This window comes from Danio rerio, chromosome 9, assembly GCF_052040795.2.
Source record: "Danio rerio strain M-AB ecotype USA chromosome 9, GRCz13ab, whole genome shotgun sequence".
Lineage (NCBI taxonomy): Eukaryota > Metazoa > Chordata > Actinopteri > Cypriniformes > Danionidae > Danio > Danio rerio.
Genome location: NC_141029.1, coordinates 51,007,501 through 51,031,500, shown reverse-complemented (window position 1 = coordinate 51,031,500; position 24,000 = coordinate 51,007,501). Strand labels below are relative to the sequence as shown.

Below are 24,000 nucleotides of genomic sequence, written 5' to 3'. Positions count from 1 at the left end.
CAAATAAGACTTTCTTTAGAAGAAAAAATATTATCAGACATACTGTGAAAATTTCCTTGCTCTGTTAAACATCATTTGGGAAATATTTTTAAAAAATCAAATCAACTGTACATATATATATATATATATATATATATATATATATATATATATATATATATATATATATATATATATATATATATATATATATATACATATACATACACACACACACACACACACACACACACACACACACACACACACATATACATATACATATATATATATATATATATATATATATATATATATATTAAATGTGTCATAAAATTCTCACTTTATTGATTGTATTGATTATACATGTTTTTCTTTAAAATTCTACTTTTTGTATTAATATTATCTGTTATGCACCTAGGGTCTAAGAGTAAGGCAATTTTGATTCTCTGTATGTCCTGTACATGTGGTTGACTTGACAATAAAGCTGACTTTGACTTGACTTTTTGAATGATATAATATTAAAACATGATTTTTGGCATAAAAAATGAATGATTTGACCCCTACTTTGTATGTTTGGCCATTGTTTCCTGAAATGCGTGCCGTGTTTCAGGATGATAATGCCCAATCATAAACATTAAGACGTGTGACACGTTTGATGAACATGAATGTAAAGTTGAACATCTCCTGTTGCCTGCACAGACACCAAACCTAAATACTACTGAGTCACTTTGGGGTGTTTTAAAGTGGTGAGTCAGGAAACGTTTACCTCCACCAGCATCACGTAGAGGCCTGGCCACTATTCTGCATGAAGTACGACTCAAAATCCTTCTGGTCACTGTGCAAGACTTGTATCTGTCATTCCCAAGACCCATTGATCATTGACCCCTACACCATACTAATGAATTATTGTGGTCAAAACATACTTGTTTAACATAACACTAGTTTAATACCCTGTATTCTGTCCAATATTAGTCCTTGTTTCCAAACAAAAGAAAACAAGATAGAATAAGATATGCCTTATGCTTCTATAAAAGGTAACAAACAATCCTAAAAATCAATCAGGGAGGACAAACATGGTCTCTCAATAATCCAGCGGGTGTTTTCTGCTGACTGCAGCATCTGTACCTGTCGAGCGCAGGTTGTTTTTTCCATCTGGATGTCTGATGGAGGAACGGCCAGCGGCTCTGACCCGACACACCACACACATCTTACAGCCAATTTCCTCACCGTCACAATGTTTTGACAGTTTTCCGAGGTCAAGTTCTCGAGTTTACAATGACACACACACACACGTCAGCCGGTGTGTTTCAGCCATTCTGTTATCCAGACAATCAATGGAGCCGCAAGCACAGAAAGCCTCACACACACTTGACACTGGTCTCCTGCCGCTGGAGGTGGTGTTTTCCCCCTGCGGCCGCTGATCTGATAGCCCTCATTTCCCTTAGGAGACCTCAACTACTCCACTGCAGAAAACACTCAACAAATAAATACACACACAAACACACCCCTGCTGAAAAATCCAGCCTAAACTGGTTGGCTGGTTTTAGCTGGTCGACCAGGCTGGTTTCCAGCCATTTCCAGCCTGGTCTTAGCTGGTCAGGCTGGGAGATGACCAGCTAAAACCAGCTTGACCAGCCTAGCCAAGCTGGGAGTCCAGCCAAAACCAGCTATATCCAGCTTAAACCAGGCTGGTCAAGCTGGTTTTAGCTGGATTTGGCTGGTCATTTTCCAGCCTGACACACGCACGCACACACGCACACACACACACACCATGCATTTCTTGCAAAAACATGCATGGTTAATTCAGAGCCAAAATTAAAAGAAAAGGGGTAGTTATGTTCTGATTGTAGAAAATTTTTGAATCAAGATATTGTAAATAATCTTTTAATGCACTATTAGCATTTTTAATCAATGCATAAAATAAAAACTGTGTGTAAAAAAGTTGTGCATTGTATATATTTATTTATTTTAACATAAATACAAGATTACAAAAACAATTTAGTTACCAATATATTTAAATTTATATACATATATATTTTATATCTAAATATAACAAAAGAAAATCAAATGCATGCATGTCTGTATTTATATATACATAATAAATATACACAGTACACAAACATATTTTAAGTAAAAACTAACTTTTATTTTGGATAAGATTAATCGCGATTCATTTTTTTTCATCACTAATAAAATCTTTAACCTTAAATTTTTTGCTTAATTCAGTACTGATTAATTAATACAGACAATGAATTTTATAATTTAACAGCACAACCGAGTACAAAAGACTAACAAATCAAACTAGCCAGAAAAATAATACATTTTGCTTTAAGAAATTCTCAGAATTACCATTAGTAATGCAAAAAAATGTGCATGTGTGTGTGTGTGCGTGCGTGCATGTTTAAATATATATAAATAGACCCAAAACACACAGCAAAAGTGGCGAAGAAATAGTTAACACTAAAATATAAACGTATTGCAGTCCTGACTTCAATCCAATTCAAAATCTGTGGAGGTAGCTAAAGATCAGGGTGATCTCCAACCTGGGGTGCGTATCCAAAAACCATCATTAGCCAAGAAAGGTCGCAAGTTCTGTACTTACAAACATAGTTTGTTGATTTGTGTGTTTCCCAAATCCATCATTCCAATTAGCATTCGCAAACTTGTATGGATGCAACTACACATCTTGACCTGTAGTTTGAAGCAGAGTTCCTGGCTGTGTTCTATTATCAGTTATCCCCCCTATGCCCTATTCATTTAGAACATTCCAACATTTAAACTCTGAATGATTAAAAAATGAAAAATAAAAAAAAACATTAAGGTCATCTCTCTTAGTTGTAATTTGCTTTCAAAGTGTTTTTATTTTTTTTCAAAGTACTTTTTTTATTTTTAGTTCAGTTTTAGCAATCTATCATCTTCATCTTTACAACTGCGCTTTCTTCGCAGTACACTTTGAAAACATTTAAGCTATTTTGCCATGGCTCATAACGAAAGCTATAGGTGACCTATTATTTAAAAGCAGAACTTATGGTATGTATTTGAAGCTTGTGAAAACAAAAATATATAGCATAAGTTAATGCTTTTAATTTGTGGTAGGCTATTTATTAAGAAATGTATCTGTTTATGACATGGGCCTGCTGGTTAGAACATTTCCGCAGTGGTTTGAATGTCAAATTGTAAAAGTAGACTTTAAAAAATATATATAAATAAATATATATACAAAATACTACATAATAATAATAATAATAATAATTTTAAATATTTTAATTATTATTATTATTATTATTAAAGTAGGATTTTTTACATTTTCTAATAAATAATAAACATAAAATGTATTTTCTTAATAAATTGCCTCATTATTTATTGATTTATACGATTTAAATATGAGATTGTAATACGTGTTACACTGTAAAAACAAAATCGTGTTTTATGATGATTTTACAGTTTATTTCTGGCAGCTGGGGTGCTGAAAAAGAAATTTAAACAACGGCCGCTAAATTACAGAAATATACCGTAAAATTGCGGATATTAAATTACAGAAATTTAACAGAAATTTAAATTTAAGGAAATTGCTGTGATTTAATATCTATCATTTTACGCTATATTTCTGTAGTTTAACGGACAATATTTAACTTGTTTTTTCCTGCCTCCCAGCTGCCAGAAATAAACCGTAAAATTAAGTTTTTTTTTTTTTTTTATAATGTAGGTAAGTGATTTTATATGGAATTATCTCAATAATATTTATAAAGGAAACATATATAGGCCCTATATGTGTTGTTTACTTATATTTTAATTAATATGGAAAACGAGTGCATGTTTTTACTACATCTATTATTGGATTTTTTTTTTAAGCGTGTGCATGTAAAACAATTTAATTTGCACAAAAAAAATGATGGGGTTCTTCTCTAAAGAAGTAGCTACTCCACCCTGTTTAGAGTGTTATTATGGACATTTTACATTTTAACTAATGTTTCAAACAATGGATGTGCAACAAAGTCACTACAGTTTTGGAAAGCACTCCTCACTGCATAGTTCTTTTTCCAAACGATGCATTGTATTATGATAGTTCTGAGTTATGTAGTTTGGGAAACACACCCCTGAAAGAGCTGGAGCTCATCGCTAAAGATGAATGCACAAAAATACCAGTGCAAAAAGCTGGTCAGCATTTATAACAAGCGTTTGATTGCTGTAATAGCCAATAAAGGCTTTTCTATTGATTATTGAGAAAGGTATGAATAATTTTGGACATGCCACTTTTTGTGTAAATGTAAAAGCTGAGATTTGTTTTCACAATGATGCCATTGTTCATTATCGTATTATCTTTTAGGAGAAGCCCGTGTCATTTCCAGTCAAAAAATGGTTGAATACAGTAAATGTAACAAAGTCAAAATTTGCTAGGGGTTTAAATACATTCAAGCTTGACTATGTATTTTCCTGCAATCATGAATGCAAAAGCTCTTAATAAATCAAACAAACTGCATATTTGAATACAATTTTCAAAACCATTATTGAATTAAAAGGAAAACGATTATATTTAGCTTAAAATGAACGCACTTTAGCACGTTTAAAATTGCACTGTGACACTGTTTTTAGAGCAGATCAGTCATATTTTCAGAACAATTATCATTCCCATCATCAAAGCACAACAATGTGAAAAAAGAAGAGCGGTACTGATCAAATCAAGCATAAATTAATGGCAAAAGCTCAGTATATATTAATGATAATAACACTTTATTGTGATGGTCCATTTGAGTATTAGTAGACTGTCTGCTTAATATCTGCTGATACTGCTCCTTCAACAGACATTTAACTGACTATAAGAAACTGCAAGTACATGTCAACTTACACTAACCCTAACCCAAACACCAACCTAACAGTCTACTTAATGAGAATTAGTTGTCGAGCAGACACAATGTCACTTAACATCAACAAAAGGACCATCAAAATAAAGTGCGAGCATCTTATTGAAACAGGACCTAATATACACAGGTCATATTTTACTTCAAAATAAATGCTTTCCAGAGATTAACTAAACAGCCCACAACCAATATGGCCAATAACTAAATAACCAACCAGCATTAAAGGTGCAGTAGGTGATCTTCCACAATGCTAACAGCTTAGCATAAATCTCTGAATCACAATCCCTCCCCTGCCATCTAGAGCCATGCCATCTGAAACACGAGCACCGCAAAAGCGACTAGTGCTTGTCCGGCGGCATGCAAGCCAAACTGACATGCTATTTCAGAGCAAATAATTAGTTGCATGGTAAACAATATAGGGAGAGACTAGGCAGAATAGCGGTATTTATTTGTGTTTTATTGTTAAACTAATTAAAATCTACATTATCGATGCTGTAAAAAGGTCCCTTATAAAACTGAAAATAGTCTTATCAATCTTTAATCTAAAGATTTTAGAGGCTGAACAACACTTCTGTGAAGTAACCCATTTGTAACAACAACATCTAACGTTACATCAGCTTTGCGTGAAGCTAAAACAGTTTAAAAACAAAACATTACCTGTCTAATAGAAATCCATCAGACATTGTCATCCTTTCTCCAATATTGATTCAAGTTTTTAAAAAGTTTTGATTCAGCATATTTTTACCGATAAAATGCTCTCTCTTGTGAACGTGCAACGGTCGGTGCAAATGCCTACAAACGGCTGCGCAGTTGTTCAAATCTGTATTTGCTGACAGACAGATTGGGCTACTTATCGAAATTATGAGAGATGTCGGCCCCACTCTATTTAACTGGATGAACATTTTTTGTTTTATGCCTTACCCAAAATATAAAAATACATATAAACACATTTAGATCATTTACTGTAATCATTACCATTAGACTGTGAAGAGACTTTCAACCAGCACAACAAAAAATGCTTCTGAAGACAATCACCTACTGCACCTTTAAGTCATGACTAATCTATTCCAGAGCCGGAGTGTCTACATAGAGAGGAATGAATGTGATAAATCAAGTGCAAATCATTTAAAACACATTCTCCAATCCCTCTTCATTTTCCATTTGCAAAACTTCAGAAACCTATTGAATGCACCTTTAAGTACAATTAAGTTTAAGGACAATTACATTACAATGACCTTAAGAACCATTTACGCTTTTTTTCCCCCTTCTCTCTGCACTTTATTTCCTCCTAAGAGCTGCTAACTAATTAGACTATGACTTTAATTGAGGGAGTTCATTTAATTGGAAGTCCGTCTGTAATGAGGTTTTTACTCTGCTCCGTTGTGTCGACTCTGAATAATGGGATGTCAGACTCACAAATCAAAAGGTTTCACGCTGAGCTTGCTAAAGATGACCCCTAAATTGCGATAACAGATCGTTTTAAAACGGCGCGAGTGTGCAATATGCAAATTGCACCATATTGTAAAACTTCTCCTGATGAACTGGACTAAATTACACGAGCATCAATCTCCACAGCATCTCTCTGCATTTCTACTTCACGGTTTGTAATGTGCATCTGTTTCAAATTCTGCCGTTCTGGAATCTGCAAGTGAAAATATTAAAATATGTAATAAAGCAATGTAAATATACACTCACCGGCCACTTTATTAGGTACACCTTACTAGTACCCAGTTGGACCCCCTTTAGCCTTCAGAACTGCCTTAATCCTTCGTGGCAAAGATTCAACAATGTACTGGAATTATTTCTTAGAGATTTTAGAGTATATTGGCATGACAGCATCACGCAGTTGTTTATTGGCTGCTGTTACGACTGAAGTTTATTTATTTATTTTTATTATTGCGGATTGTACTAATTTTTCTTTTGTCCCGCCTCCTTGCTGTTTTTCTAATGTCTTATAGGCTCCCACGCCGGTGTGATTCCCTGCTCTGATTGGCTGCTGGTCTACGAGGCCTGTATAAAAGGGAGCTTCCGGCAGGAATCGGAGAGCTCATTTCTGCTGCGTTCGGTGTTTGGAGTGGAGCTCCTGGGTTTCCCTCACCCCTTCGGCCGACGACCAACAATAATCAATTTTGTATTGATGACCATCCTATGCTTGAATATTTATTGAGAGTTTGAGCGTGTAGGGGTGACCTGCCTATTTATTTGATTACTTTTGACTTTGTTTATATTAGGGAGTCAGGTAAGATTCTTGTATGTTTCTTTAAATAGTAATAGGTAATTTAGTGGATTTATTTTATAGATTCTTTTGTTTGTTATTTTGGCCTGTGGTCACCCTGACGAAATGCTCGTTTATATAAACCCTATTTTTCTATAATAAATATCTTCATATATACTCTCAATTGAGTGTGTGTTTGGTTGTCGACCGAAGGGAATCTTTTGCTTTAAGTTTTGTTTAGTTTGGGAAATCCACCACCCAAACACATTTGTTTGTTCTTCGTTTATTATGCCCTTTTCGTTTCCCCTAGACTTGGGGCGTAATAGCTGCACATCCATGATGCGAATCTCCTGTTCCACCACATTCCAAAGGAGCTCTATTGGATTGAGATCTGGTGTCTGTGAAAGCCATTTGAGTACAGTGAACTCATTGTCATGTTCAAGAAACCAGTCTGAGATGATTCGCTCTTAATAACATGGCACATTATCCTGCTGGAAGTAGCCATCAGCAGATGGGTACACTGTGGTTATAAAGAGATGGACATGGTCAGCAACAATACTCAGGTAGGCTGTGGCATTAACACGATCCTCAAATGGTACTAATGAGGCCAAAGTGTGCCAAGAATATATGCCTCACACCATTACACAACCACAACCACCAGCCTGAACCATTGATACAAGGCAGGATGGATCCATGCTTTCATGTTGTTGAAGCCAAACTCTGACCCTACCATCTGAATGTCGCAGCAGAAATCGAGACTCATCAGACCAGGCAACATTTCTCCAATCTTCTATTGTCCAATTTTGGTGAGCCTGTGTAAATTGTAGCCTCAGTTTCCTGTTCTTAGCTGACAGGAGTGGCACCCAGTGTGGTCTTCTGCTGCTTTAGCCCATTCGCCTCAAGGTCGGACCTGTTGTGCGTTCGACCATGTCTACATGCCTAAATGCATTAAAGTGCAGCAAAATGTTATTGGCTGATTAGAATTTGAGTTGGACAGGTGTACCTAATAAAATGGCCAGTGAGTGTATAACAATATAAATTGTCATAAACTGACGAAAATGAAATATTTTCATGCAGGTTTTCCCAAAATGTTTGACATTTTTTTCTCATTGTTTGTTTGCTATTCGTTACTCGAGAATTTTAACAGTCAAAGCTGGTATGTTTAATCACTTCATCACAAGCCATTCAAGAAATGCATAACCTTATTTAGTAAGAACTCATAAAAAGTAACAGGAAAACTTTATGTTTTAAAATATTTATGCTTCTAATGGTGCGTTCACAGCAGACGTGAATGAAGCATGTTAAGTCAATGCAAAGAAATAGACATCCTGCAGTGCGTTTCGCACAAATGAAGCGGCGCAATCTGCAAAACTGCTTATTACATGGACCTATAATCTAAACCCAACCCTCAACTGAAACCTGCGTCAAATTTTGAATGTTAAAATATCCCAATTAGTGTGATTTTAAAGTGTTTTGAATTACAAGAACATCATACATGTCTTCATAAAAACTGCTTAATTTTTAACCCCTTCGTCCAAAACCCAACCCTCAACGAAAACCTGTGGCAAATTTTAAATGTCAAAAGAACACTTTAAATGTGATTTTGAAGTGTTTTGAATAACAAGGACATCAGACATGTCTTCATAAACCACCATAATAGAGTACATCTAAGTTAAACCTACATCATCATACAAAACTGTCCTTATAAGCCACCAAAACCAGTACACACACACACACACACACAATCTATCTCACCAAATACAGTAAAAACTGCTTATTATATTGCCCTATGCTCTAAACCTAACCCTGCGTCAAATTTTAAAAGTCGAAAGACTCCATTGAGTGTTTTGATTTACAAGGACATCAGGAATGTCCTCATAAACCACTATTATAGACTACAGATTATACTTATATCATTATACAAAAAATTGTCCTTATAAACCACCATTACCAGTACCCACACACAGTCTGTCGCACTAAATACAGTAAAAACTGCTTATTATATAGCCCTACCCCTAAATCCAACCCTCAACTGAAAACTAGACCCCATTAAGTATGAGCATTTTGCATAATAGGAACATCAGGCAAGACCTCATAAACCACTGTAATAAAGTTTAGCTAGGTTACACCCAAATCATTATACAAAAAACTGTCCTTATAAACCACCAAAACCAGTACACACACATAATCTATCCCAAAATCCATCACTGTGAAACTCAGCTCAATGTAATCCAGTCTCAGAGCAAGCATCAAATCGAACACAGACTAACTGCTTCTGGAGCTTCTTTACCCACTAGTGGCGCATAAAGAGCTTTGACTGAAACTCCTAGGAGGTCGTGAAGCAGGGACAAAATCCGTATCATATTCCAGCACAAAAGCTGTCAGAGATGATCGGCCATACGCCTCATTGTTGGGTAATGGGAGCTGACAGGACTCAGCTAAAAGCACTGAGCGTGATCTGAGGAAGAGCGACAGCAGAAATGCCTTCACAGCCAGCAAGCCGGATAATAACACCACCACTAGTTGATTAAACGCGTGTGAAGACACACATATGAGCTTCAGTGTTCCCCCGGCGCCATTATCTCAGATTACCCACAGTCAATTGCAGACCCTTATTCGAACAGGAAAATAAAAGAAAGCAAAAACACGTCCGCTGGGAGGGAGTGGACATTAGCTTTAGTAAGTTACATCTGAGCAGTAAAGCAGAAGACAGACCGCTTGTGTAGAAAAATACCTGGGAGAAATATGTCAGCTCTCAGTATGGGAGTTGCAGATGATACTAAAAAAGCAATCATCTAGTAATAATTTGTAGAAAATTACAATTTGAAAAAGACAATTAGGGAAGAAATGCCTGAACAATACACAGATAGTGAATGTAGGGTTGATGGTTAGAACGATAAAACAAATAAACGAACAATCGGATGAAAGTACAAGGAATAGAAAAAAAACAACAGAATGCCCCAGAACAAATAAGGGCAGGATGAACAAAAAAATATGAAAAAAGTAAATAAACAAGTGACAGACGGACGGACGGACGGACGGACGGACAGACAGATAGAGATAGATAGATAGATAGATAGATAGATAGATAGATAGATAGATAGATAGATAGATAGATAGATAGATAGATAGATAGATAGATAGATAGATAGATAGATAGATAGATAGATAGATATGAACGAACGAACGAACGAACGAAAAAAAAACAAATGAACTGACAAATGAAAAAAAAAGATACCTAGTAAAAAAACAAATGAAAGAATAATAGAAAAAACCATACTAACAGACAGAACAACAAACGACTGAATAAAAAACAAACAAACAAATGGTAGACAAAACAAGTGACAATTAAATGAATAAGAGAATTAAAGTAACAAAGGAAATACACAGACAGTGACAACAAACAAACGAATGAACATACAAATGTACGAACAACTGATCAAATGTACGAATGTACAAACAAATGTATGAACAAACAAACAAATGTACAAACAAACAAACAAATGTACAAACATACAAATGTAAGAACAAATCAACGCACACATAAATCTACGTACATTAATCAAGCAAACAAACAAACGTGTAAACAAACAAACAAATGTCCAAACAAGAAAACAAATGATCAAACAAACAAATGTACGAACGCAAACATGCATGGATGTATGAACAAATAAAAAATTAACAAACAATTGTTCAAACGAACAAAGAAATGTAAGAACTAACAAATGTACAAACGAATGAATGTTTAAACAAACAAATGAATGCATGAATGGACGCGCACACAAATGTACGAACAAATGAATTAACAAACAAATGAACAAATGCGCAAACAATAAATAAATAGATAGATCGTTCGTACATTAGTGTGTGTATACATTCGTACATTCGTTGGATGGATGGATGGATGGATGGATGGATGGATGGATGGATGGATGGATGGATGGATGGATGGGTGGATGGAATGATGAATGCATGGATGCAAGGATGGAATGATGAATGCATGGATGCAAGGATGGATGGATGGATGGATGGATGGATGGATGGATGGAATAATAAATACAAGGGTGGATAAAATTATGGATGGATGGATGGATGGATGGATGGATGAATTGATGGATGGATAAATTGATGGATGGATGGACAGACAGACAGACAGACAGACAGACAGACAGACAGACAGACAGACAGACAGACAGACGGCAAATGGATCTACAGTATGAGGTAAACTAACTCTCCAACATCAACCCTTTTTATAAAGCATTTGATCTACAACCCTTAAACAAGCACTGACCTCCATGTATTGATTCAAAATCTAAAGATTACTTCAGCATCTCTTCAGTTCCAGACACTCAGCATCATTAAAAGCAGAGCTCTGTTTTTCAGGGTAAAAGCATGAGTCGGGCAGCAGAGCCAGGAGTACTGCTGGATTCACAGCATTCATTTACATGTTAAGGTTAGAATAATTACACCTCCTCTGAGCTCTCGCTACACTTGGCCTGTTCCTCCAGAGCAGGGCTTTGTGCACTGGATAGGGGTCTAGGGAACATATGGAAGAGTGTTTTGTGCTCTATAATGAAGTGTTGGGAGGAGCCAGCAGACACTGTTATCACATCAGGCCAGACCCGATTACACACACGGGAGACGAGAAGAGAGGAAAAAAAAAACTTCCTCAAACAAACTCGCTGGCAATATCTCATATGAGAAACTCTTTTATGTGAATAATATATGGACATGGGTTCAAAAGCAAATCGAGAACACAACATTGCTTGCTCTAATTCCTATATTGTGCCCGCATTTTGCTTGTGTAATTTACAGAATAACAAAATTTAGGTTAACACTTTACAATAAGGTTGTATTGGTTAATGCATTCACTAATATGAGCAAACAATGAACAATACATTTATTACAGTATTTGTTCACGCAAGTTACTGAAAACACAGTCGTTCACTCACAGTGCATCAAAGGGCACCTATGGTGAAAAAACTACTTTTTAAGCTGTTTGGACAGACGTGTGTAGGTACTTTATAGTGTATAGACTGTCATATTGGGGTGATATAAACACACCCAGTCCTTTTTATTTTCAATTTAACAACATAAAAGCGGTGGACCAATTCGAGCGGTTTTGAGACTGACAGCAACTTGACGTAGGAGTGCGGTCCCCCCGCCCACTAATATTGATTGGCAGGCGCGCATTACCACATCCTCAGTTTGTTGTTTCACGTTCGCCATTTTCATCGTGTGAGTTAAACCGATGTCACCAAAGAAACACTCTTGCTCTATTTTTGGATGTAAGGCTGAACAATATGAACATTCATATAAACAGATGAATATATGAATGAACATATGAATGCACACACACAGATATGCATGAATGTACGAACAAACAAGTGTAAGATCGAACAAATGTACTAATGAACGTACGAACAAAGGTATGAACAAACAAAGATACAAATGAACAAATGTATAAAGGAATGTACAAATGAATGCACACACATGAATGCAAACGAACGAACGTATAAACAAACAAATGTAAGAACGAAGAAAAAAATGCACAAACTAACAACCAATTATGCAAACAAAAATGTATGCGTGAACAAATTAACGTACGAACGAATTTACAAACAAAAGCATGCACACGAATGCAAACGAACAAATGTATGAACAAACAAATTTAAGAACGAACAAACAAATGCATGATAGAAGAAACAAAATGTACCGGCAAAAAAACAAATGGAAAAAAAACTAACAAATAAATGTACGAGCAAAGAAACAATTATACTAGCGAAGAAACATGTACGAGCGAAGAAACAAATGTTTGAGCAAAGAAACAAATATAGGAGCGAAGAAACATGTACAAGCGAAGAAACAAATGTTTGAGCAAAGAAACAAATATACGAGCAAAGAAACATGTATGAGCGAAGAAACCTGTACGAGTGAACAATGAATGAGCAAAGAGACAAATATGCAAGAGCAGAAACATGTACAAGCAAACAAAAAAAATTTGAGCAAAGAAACAAATATACGAGCGAAGAAACAAATGTACGAGCAAAGAAACTAATATAAAAACGAAGAAACATGTACGAGCGAAGAAACAAATCTATGAGCAAAGAAACAAATGTACGAGCAAAAAAAAACAAATATATGAGCGAAGAAAAAAATTTTAGCAAAGAAACAAATATTTGAGCGAAGAAACATGCAGGTGCGAAGAAACAAATGTATGAGCAAAGAAACAAATGTACAACAAAGAAACAAATATACGAGCAAAGAAACATGTACGAGCGAAGAAACAAATGTTTGAGCAAAGAAACAAATATAGGAGCGAAGAAACATGTACAAGCGAAGAAACAAATGTTTGAGCAAAGAAACAAATATACGAGCTTGGAAACATGTATGAGCGAAGAAACAAATGTATGAGCAAGAAACAAATATACAACCGAAGAAACATGTACGAGCAAAGAAACAAATATACAAGCAAAGAAACATGTACAAGCGAAGAAACAAATGTATAATAAAATATATATAAATGCAAGAATAAAAATATACGACCGAAGAAACTTGTACGAGCGAAAAAAAAATGAGCAAAGAAACAAATATACGAGCGAAGAAACAAATGTACGAGCAAAGAAACAAATATACGAGCGAAGAAACAAATGTACGAGCAAAGAAACAAATATACGAGCGAAGAAACATGTACAAGCGAAGAAACAAATGTATGAGCAAAGAAACAAATATACAAGCGCAGAAACATGTATGAGCGAAGAAACAAATGTACGAGCAAAGAAACAAATGTATGAGCAAAGAAACAAATATACACGTGAAGAAACATGTACAAGCGAAGAAACAAATGTATAAGCAAGAAACAAATATACGACCGAAGAAACTTGTACGAGCGAAGGAAAAAAATGAGCAAAGAAACAAATATACGAGCGAAGAAACAAATGTACGAGCAAAGAAACAAATATACGAGCAAAGAAACAAATATACGAGCAAAGAAACATGTACGAGCGAAGAAACAAATGTATGAGCAAAGAAAAAAATATACAAGCGCAGAAACATGAATGAGCGAAGAAACAAATGTACGAACAAAGAAACAAATATACAATCGAAGAAACATGTACAAGCGAAGAAACAAATGTATAAGCAAGAAACAAATATACGACCGAAGAAACTTGTACGAGCGAAGAAAAAAAATGATCAAAGAAACAAATATACGAGCGAAGAAACAAATGTACGAGCAAGGAAACAAATATACGAGCGAAGAAACATGTACGAGCGAAGAAAAAAAATGATCAAAGAAACAAATATACGAGCGAAGAAACAAATGTACGAGCAAGGAAACAAATATACGAGCGAAGAAACATGTACGAGCGAAGAAACAAATGTATTAGCAAAAAAACAAATATACAAGCGCAGAAACATGTATGAGCGAAGAAACAAATGTACGAGCAAAGAAACAAATGTATGAGCAAGGAAACAAATATATGAGCGAAGAAAGAAATTTGAGCAAAGAAACAAATATATATGCGAAGAAATAAATGTAAGAGCAAAGAAACAAATATACGAGCGAAGAAACATCTACAAGCGAACAAATGTATGCACTAACAAATGTACAAACAAACAAAAGTACGAACGAACAAACAAATGCATAAACAAATAAATGTACGAACGAACAAATGTACGACTGAACAAACAAACAAATGAATGTACAAACGGACACATGCACAAATGTACGACAAACAAATTTACGAACAAATGCTCAAACAATAAATACATAGACTATAGACAGACACACAGGCAGTGTTTAAACCCCTTATAAAATATATATGTGTATAATAGGTCCCCTTTAAATAATATTAATGTTTACAGAAACGTAAGTTACTGTAAGGGTTTGCCTTAATTTCTGTATAAACTACTCTCCCAAAAACAAAACACACCGGTTTCAGAAGGACTTAATGCACTGCAGTCGAGCTCATCCCATCATCACTATCTACCTTCTAGTGAATATTTGCTCATATCACTCTGATCTGTTACTGAAAAGAAAAGGTAGAGGATCTAAATTCAGCGCAATATCTCGAAATCCGCCCTCTTCCAGGAGGATCTCTCTCGCCCTTCTCCTCCAGACACTCCAACACATCACTTATTATCTAATCAGACACTGACATTTTTCTGTCTGCCAGCTGAATCCCAATAAACCCCAGCACGCTTCTTGATGGGACCTGGAGATTTCATACAGCGTTTCAATTTCACACAGAAATCTATCAAGAGTATGAGGAAACCGTCGTGATGACTTTCCTCACTAAACAAGCCAGCATTGTGATCGACCGGCCGGCGTTTGGACGACTGTAATTCACTGCTTTCATGCTTCACCTTAATCTGTGGATTTAGATGATATCAAGCGCAAACATTTTCCACTGCACTGACGCTCTACATTCATTCGATTATTATTCAAGGCAAGTGTTTTCACAAACCCTGGCTTTACAGAAGGCTTTGTTTCTGTGTTCACATCCACTAAAACTGTACACTTTTACTTAATTATGTATATTTGTGTATTATGTTTATGTTGTCCATGAAGTAAAAAAAAATAAAATAATCCTAATTGTATTACTATTAATAGTATTAACTATTTTTCTTACAAATAAAAATTAAATTAAAAAAATCTATATATAGAATATTGATATTAATAAAATATAAAAAATGGAAGTTTTGGAAATATATTCAAAATAATAACAATAATTATTACTATAATTATATATTTTTTTTATATTCTATTATTTTAAACTATTATTTTAGTAAACAAATAATAAATAAATTAAATTAAAACAAATATATGCGATATAAATAATAAAAAAATATAAAAAAGAAATAAATTTATATATATATATATATATATATATATATATATATATATATATATATATATATATATATATATATATTAATACGAAAAGAATATTAAAAGAAAGACAAAATGGTTTGTTTTAGAAAATCATTTTAAACTATATGATTTATTATTATTATTATTATTATTATTAAACAAATTTTAAGTTGAAATAATTGAATATATATATATATATATATATATATATATATATATATATATATATATATATATATATATATATATATATATATATAATTTATATATCAATAAAATTTATATATCAATAAAATAATAAAGCCAAAACATAAGTTGTAGAATTTTTTTGTTATATTATTGATATTATCAATTATTATTATCAGTTATTATCATTATTATTATTATTATTATTATTATTATTATTATTATTATCAATATCATCAATTATAATCAGTTTCCTATTATTTTAAACTATTTTTTGATAAAAACAAAATAAAGCTGAAATAAATGTAAAATAAAATATTCATAATATACATAAAACATAGCCAAAAATGTTGACTTGGCAAAAAAAAAAAAAAAAAAAATTACTTCTAAAATTAAAAAAAATAAAACAGAATAATAATATTAATATTAATAATAATAATTTAAAACTTTAAAATTTAAAAAGAAAACATTTAAATTTAAAAAATGGATAACACAACAGACAACAAATTTCAATGGGGAAAAAAAAAATGCAAGTGTAGACATTTAGTTCTAGTTTTAGCACTGCATTTTTCATTTTATGTATAAATATATATAAATATATATTTACCTTTGGTAAATCTTCAAAAATATAATCACAAGAGAAAGCTTACTGTACAAGCGGATTTACCATGAACAAGAACATCGCGTTCATTGATTCGCTTAAATGTATCTGCATCAAGAACTATTTGCAGAGTTAATTAAAGCCATTTGAAATCATTTAGTAAACACACACACACACACATGCTCGTTCTCCAGATCCGCTGTGATGAGCCGAACACCTGCTGTCTGTCTGACCTCACTGTGTGAATGGACGAGAGACATCTGTTTCTCTCTCTATCGCTCTCTCTCAGCTAAAAATGGTGATTTGGTAATCATGTAAATTTTAAATAAAATTTTTTAAAAATTAAATTAAGTACAATGTATGGAATATAATTGCATTTTCAAAATTATGAATGTGTGAATGAAATGAAGAAATGAATGAATAAATTAATAAAATGAATGAATAAATAAATAAATGAATGAAAATAAATAAATACATTATTTAATTAAATAAACAATTAAAATTAATTAATTATTTACACAATTAACTAATTAGTTACATAAATAAATAAATTAAATAAACAAATACAATTAATTTATTAATCAATTAATAAAATTAATGGAGAAATGAATGAATAAACGAATGAATGAATGAATGAATGAATGAATGAATAAATAAACACATTAATTAATATATTGAATAAATAAATTGAATGAATGAATGGATAAATGAATAAATAAATGAATGCATAAATAAATGAATAAATAAACGAATGAATGAATGAATGAATGCATAAATAAATGAAAAATAAACAAATGAATGAATAAATGAATACATACGTTAATTAATATATTAAATTAATGAATTGAATGAGTGAATGAATAAATAAATGGATAAATGAATGAATGGATAGATAAATGAATGAATAAGTGAATGCATAAATAAATTAATAAATAACGAATGAATGAATAAGTTAATAAAATGAACTAATACATGGATGAATAAATGAACCAATAAAAATGAATAAATAAATGAATAAATGGATGAACGAAAGAATGAATAAATGAATGAATTAATAAAAATAATGAATAAATAAATAGAATGAATAGAATGACTGAATGAATGAATAAATAAATGAATAAATAAATAAATAAATAGAATGAATGAATGAATGAATGAATGAATGAATGAATGAATGAATGAAGGAATGGATAAATAAATAAAAAAATAAATGAATGTATGTATGAATAACTACAGTATGTATGGGGCTAATAATTCTGTCTTCAACTATATATATATATATATATATATATATATATATATATATATATATATATATATATATATATATATATATAATAACATTTTATAAATAATGCAGATTATGCAGAATCATGTAAATGAATTCAAAATGCTTAACCATTTGTTATGGTGTGAAGGTGTATATACATTTCACTGCTAATATAAATACAGTATAATGTAGTTTGAGTCACTTAAGTTGTGCTTCAGATAGGGGTAAACAAATATGCATCTTTATTCTATTGTTGTAGTGTATTTGGGGCAGTTTCTTTTCACTTTTTCTCCATCTGCCTCTCTCTCTCATCAAGGTTTAAACTCGACCTGATTAGCATCCATTTTTGGCATCAAATCAATGTTGTTTATAAGTTTCGATGCTGAATATTGAAAAAGGCCCTTCATACGGTTCATCTCTCTGTCAGTCCAGACTGAGGCTGCTGAGGATAATTGGATGAAAGATTTCAACGTAATGATTAGTTTGACTTTGAAGCGCAGATGAACTGTGAACGTCTTCTTGCTTTTTGTGGGCTGAAAGTGTTGGGTTCAGTTGGATTTAAGTGGTATAATGTCATTTAAAACTGAACGCTTCACTAGTTCATTTAAATGCAGGTGTATTTGTACAGCACTTTTCACAATAATTATCGTTCTAAAGCAGCTTTACAGAAGCCAAACGTTATTGCATTACAGTACAAATCAGAGAGAGTTAAGGAGTTAAGTGTATAGGGTGGACAGTATATAAATACACACTACCTGACAAAAGTCTTGTCGTCAATCAAAGTTAAAAGAGCCACAAATAATAACTTGACTACTAGTTGATCATAGGCAGAAGGTAGATTTGTTCTGTTCAACTACATCCCAATCATCACAAATACTGCAGAAGACCTATTTGAACCCGCATGAACCCAATATTCTCACAGAAATCAGTCAAGTGTGGTAAGGGAAAAATCATGGTTTGGGGTTACATTATGCATGGGGGCATGCGAGAGCTTTGCAGAGGGGATGGCAGCATCAACAGTCTGAGGTATCAAGACATTTGTGCTGCCCATTACATTACAAACCACAGGAAAGGGTGAATTTTACAGCAGGATAGCGCTCCTTCTTATCCTTCAGCCTCCACATCAAAGTTCCTGAAAGCAAAGAAGGTCAAGGTGCTCCAGGGTTGGCCAGCCCAGTCACCAGACTTAAACATTACTGAGTATGTCTAGGGTAAGATTGATGAGAAGGCATTGAAGAAGAATCCAAAGAAACTTGATGAACTCTGGGAGTCCTGCAAGAAATCTTTCTTTGCCATTCCAGATGACACAATATTCACTCTTTCTCCACTGCACCAGCGCGACACGCTCGCATATTCCAGACATTCCGTGTTGAAAACATCTTAACTTCTCAGAATTCCGCATCACAAGTCATGTGACAAGAACTGACTGATTCATATTTTGTATGGAACATAACCTCAGTAGACTTATCTCAGACAAACACAGAACACCCAGACACTGCAGTGCTTTTTAATTTTCTCCATGACTGAAACTGGTATCAGAGTGCAGCAATGTTTTGTCAGCTTGATATTCCCTGAGAAAAACAGGTTCCCTAGCAATATACATACAAGTTAATGTTTAGATTTCAAAAAGTTTTTAAAATATGTCATACGTACATGCAACATATATTTCAAAATTTATTTCAAAAAATGGTATAAACATGGGCGAGGCAGTGGCGCAGTAGGTAGCGCTGTCGCCTCACAGCAAGAAGGTCGCTGGGTCGAACCTCGGCTCAGTTGGCGTTTCTGAGTGGAGTTTGCATGTTCTCCCTGCCTTCGCGTGAATTTCCTCCGGGTGCTCCGGTTTCCCCCACAGTCCAAAGACATGCGGTATAGGTGAATTGGGTATGCTAAATTGTCCGTAGTGTGTGAATGTGTGTGTGGATGTTTCCCAGAGATGGGTTGCGGCTGGAAGGGCATCCGCTGCGTAAAAAACTTGCTGGATCAGTTGCCGGTTCATTCCGCTGTGGCAACCCCGGATTAATAAAGGGACTAGCTGAATGAATGAATGGTATAAGCATGAATATAGCCTATATTTATAATAACAAAGCTAAATTTCTTTTGATGATTAGGCTACTATGTTAATACTTTACAATAAATTACAGCTGTTTTCTTTTTATTTTTTAAGAACAGCGTCATTTTTAATAAACTTTTAAAAGCACATTCTAATTTAATGGTGAAGTTTTTTTTTTTTTTTTTCTGCAAGCGCAGTTAATATTCAAACTATTTATAATGTTTAAAGTGGCTGACATTAACACATACTTAAAGGGAATAGGAATTAATATGCCTCGTTTTTTAACTGTGCAGTGTTGTGGATGCTTCATTTGGCCTACTACGCTACTGTATGGTCAGTATGGTGGTACTGGGAGAGGCTGTTTTTTTCTCAGGTGGTACTTGGTGAAAAAAGTTAACGAACCACTGTTATATACTGGACATTATTTCTGTTAAGTGACAAGACTTTTGTCTAAGCAAATTCAGACCTTACTGTCCTAATAAAGAATTCAAAATTAAGGCATGATCATATTTTATTTCGGTAAAATAAGCGTAATCTAGAGGCCTTTGCCTTTCATATAAGCCACTTCTGATACCAAATGATCAACTAGAAGTGATTAATAATGATCATGCCTCAATAATGATCATGTCTGGTGACTGCGCAGGCCAATCCTGGAGCACCTTGACCTTCCTTGTTGCTCTTATAACTGGGATCGGCGACAAGACTTTTGTCAGGTAGTGTAGTCCTGACTGGACATAGCACTTGTTGTGATGTGACCATTGTGGATGTGTGTAGTGTGTTCTCAATGCAGAAATATCCTGCAGCCCCTATTTTAAGAAATGTGATGTAGGATGTTAAATTAATACTTGTACTGAAACTAGCAAAAAGACATTTGCGTCGCACAAGACACCGAATTGGCACTGCACAGTGTGTATGTGGAGTTTTCCTGGCCATAGCCGTGATGTACAAGCAGAAAATGGTCTGTGTTTTTCTTCATGGGCTCAAATGCAAAATACAGGCAGCGTGATGCAAACAGGAGGTCAGGGTTAAAGAAGCTCATCCCACACTAACCAGAGGCCATTGAGAAAGTACATTAATAACGCACACTCCAACACGAGGAGAGATGAGTGAAAGAGATCGCTTAAACAAACAAACAAACACACACACACACACACACACACACACACACACACACACACACACACACACACACACACACACACACACACACACACACGAAGACAAATAAACAAAAACAAACAAACAAACATACACACACACAATACACAAACATGCAAACAAACAAAAACAGACACACAAAAACTAACAACCAAACACACACACACAAAAACAGACAAATAAACAAACACACACACACACACACACACACACACACACAAATAAACAGAAACACAAACAAACAGAAACACACACACACACTCTCTCTCTCTCTCTCTCACACACACACACACACACACACACACACACACACAAAGACAAATAAACAAACAAACAAACAAACAAACATACATACACACACACAATAAACAAACATGCAAACAAACAATAACAGACACACAAAAACTAACAACTAAACACACACACACAAAAACAGACAAATAAACAAACACACACACACACACTCACACAAATAAACAGAAACACAAACAAACAGAAACACACATACACACTCTCTCTCTCTCTCTCTCTCTCTCTCTCTCTCTCTCTCTCTCTCACACACACACACACATACACACACACACACACAAACCCACACTTAAACTCAGAAACAAACACACACAGACATCCACACACATAAAACCAAACACACACCGACACACACACAGAAGCACACAAACAAACACACATACACACACACACACACACACACACACACGTCACATACATACACACATACATATATAAAACGAACACGCACACACAAACACACAAGCACACAAGCACACAAGCACACACATACAAAAACATACACAGACATGCACGCACATAAGCAAAGAAACACACAGGCACACAAACAAAAACACATACAAACACACATACAAAAACACACACAGACATGCACGCACATAAGCAAAGAAACACACAGGCACACAAACAAAAACACATACAAACACACAAACACACATACAAAAACACATACAAACACACACACACGTCACATACATACACACACATACATACATAAAACAAACGCACAAACACGCACACACTCACACAAAGACGCAAGCATGCGCGCACACACACACACACACAAACAAAAACACATGCACAAACAAACACACACAAACAAACGCACAAAGACACAAAAACACAGACAAACCTACACAAACACTTATAAACACACACACACACACACACACAGACAAACACACACAAACAAACACACAAACACACAAACACACATACATAAAAACATACAACACACAAACGAATAGAGAAGCACACACAAACACACACAAGCAAACATGCACACACACACAAACATGTCTCACATACACCCTGAACTAATGAACCACTGAGACTACAGATTTCCAGATATCAGCGGGCTGGAGAAGAGTGATAGTGGCTCACCTTAACCTCAGCACCATGTTCACAGCTCCATGGGCGCTCGAGGGTTTCTCCAATGGCTGAACCTGCACAGGAAAACAAAGCATGATGGGACATTACTCGCCAGCGCTCAAGTGTTCGGGATGTTGAGGTCAAAAGATCTTTAAAGCACACGCGCTGGAGCTTTACACACAGGTCTAGAGGAGGTCAGGGTTACGCTGGAGATCTGAAGCAGGAAATAACACTAGTCAACATGCATTAGGACTGATTCTTACCAGGTCTAGAAGATATTATCATACCACCCCAATTTTATCCTCCTTACACTGGCTGCCTGTTAAGTTTGTTTTGAATTTAATATATTGCTACTTACTTATAAAGCTTTAAATAATCCAGCTCCTGTTTATCTAACCAACCTTCTTTAAGATCTCAAAACTCAGGGCTTCTGGTAGTACCTAGAATAGCAAAGTCGAGTAAAGGAGGTCAAGCCTTCTCATTTATGGCTCCCAAACTCTGGAATAGCCTTCCTGATAACATCCAAGGCTCAGACACACTCTCCCAATTCAAACCTAGATTAAAGACCTATCTTTTTGGTAAAGCATACACTCAGTGCATCACTTAGCGGTATGATACATGAATGTGCTCCACACTGGTGTCTGCATCTCGTTTATATACACTATGAACAGCAGCTATGCTAATCATTCTCTTTATTCTCTATTTTCACCTGGGGATACTCATCCAGAGACCCTCAAACTACGCAGCGCCACTGATTTGATCCAAGACCAGCGACGAGATGATCCCAAAGTTTCCATATCCTGGACCAGGCCGTATCCTGAGTAGCTGCTCTGGTGGTCATGGAGGAGTGGAGAGCATGAGACTGATTCCTGTGATGCTCTGGGGACAGACAAGTCTTCGCTGAGGTCCAGCTTCCAGCATCCGGTGCCTAGACTGCAGCTCTGCACAAGAAGTTTGGCCAGTGGAGAAATGGTCGTGCCCAACTGAGCCTGATTTCTCTCGATGTTTTTTAACTTATCACTTTCGCCAACTGGTGAAATCTTTCCTCGCCACTGTCGCCACTGGCTTGCATGGTTCGGGATCTGTAGAGCTCTGCATCGATGGATTTGCTCTTCAGTGTTTGGACTCTCGGTCGTGACTATTAAACCACACCGAACTGAGCTAAACTGAGCTGAACTTAATCTCTGAAAACTGAACCACACTGTTTTAATTTACTATGATCTTCTATGTGAAGCTGCTTTGACACAATCTGCATTGTAAAATCGCTATACAAACAAAGGTGAATTTAATTGAATTAAACTAAAGAAAGACTAAAAGTGAATTCTCAAATTATTTTAATATATGTTTATTATAATATCGTATCATTGAGAATGGATATTTATATTTGACATTTGGACAGCTTA

At 34.8% G+C, this 24,000-nt stretch overlaps 1 protein-coding gene across 6 annotated transcripts in view; it reads right to left on the bottom strand.

Annotated features, from left to right (window-relative positions):
• stk39 (serine threonine kinase 39) overlaps positions 1-24,000 on the bottom strand; it is a 127,355-nt gene that overhangs the window by 31,833 nt on the left and 71,522 nt on the right. For 4 of the 6 annotated variants that reach the window (XR_015499977.1, XR_015499976.1, XR_015499978.1 and 1 more), the window contains exon 14: positions 22,610-22,671. Coding sequence is in view for 1 of the 6 variants with exons in the window: in XM_087268526.1 (XP_087124652.1) it covers positions 22,610-22,671 (62 nt within the window). In the remaining 5 variants the exon portion in view is untranslated. Of the gene's footprint in view, positions 1-20,223; positions 22,359-22,422; positions 22,672-24,000 lie in introns of those variants that run through there. The other 2 variants (XR_015499979.1, XR_015499980.1) reach the window with 2 other exon arrangements.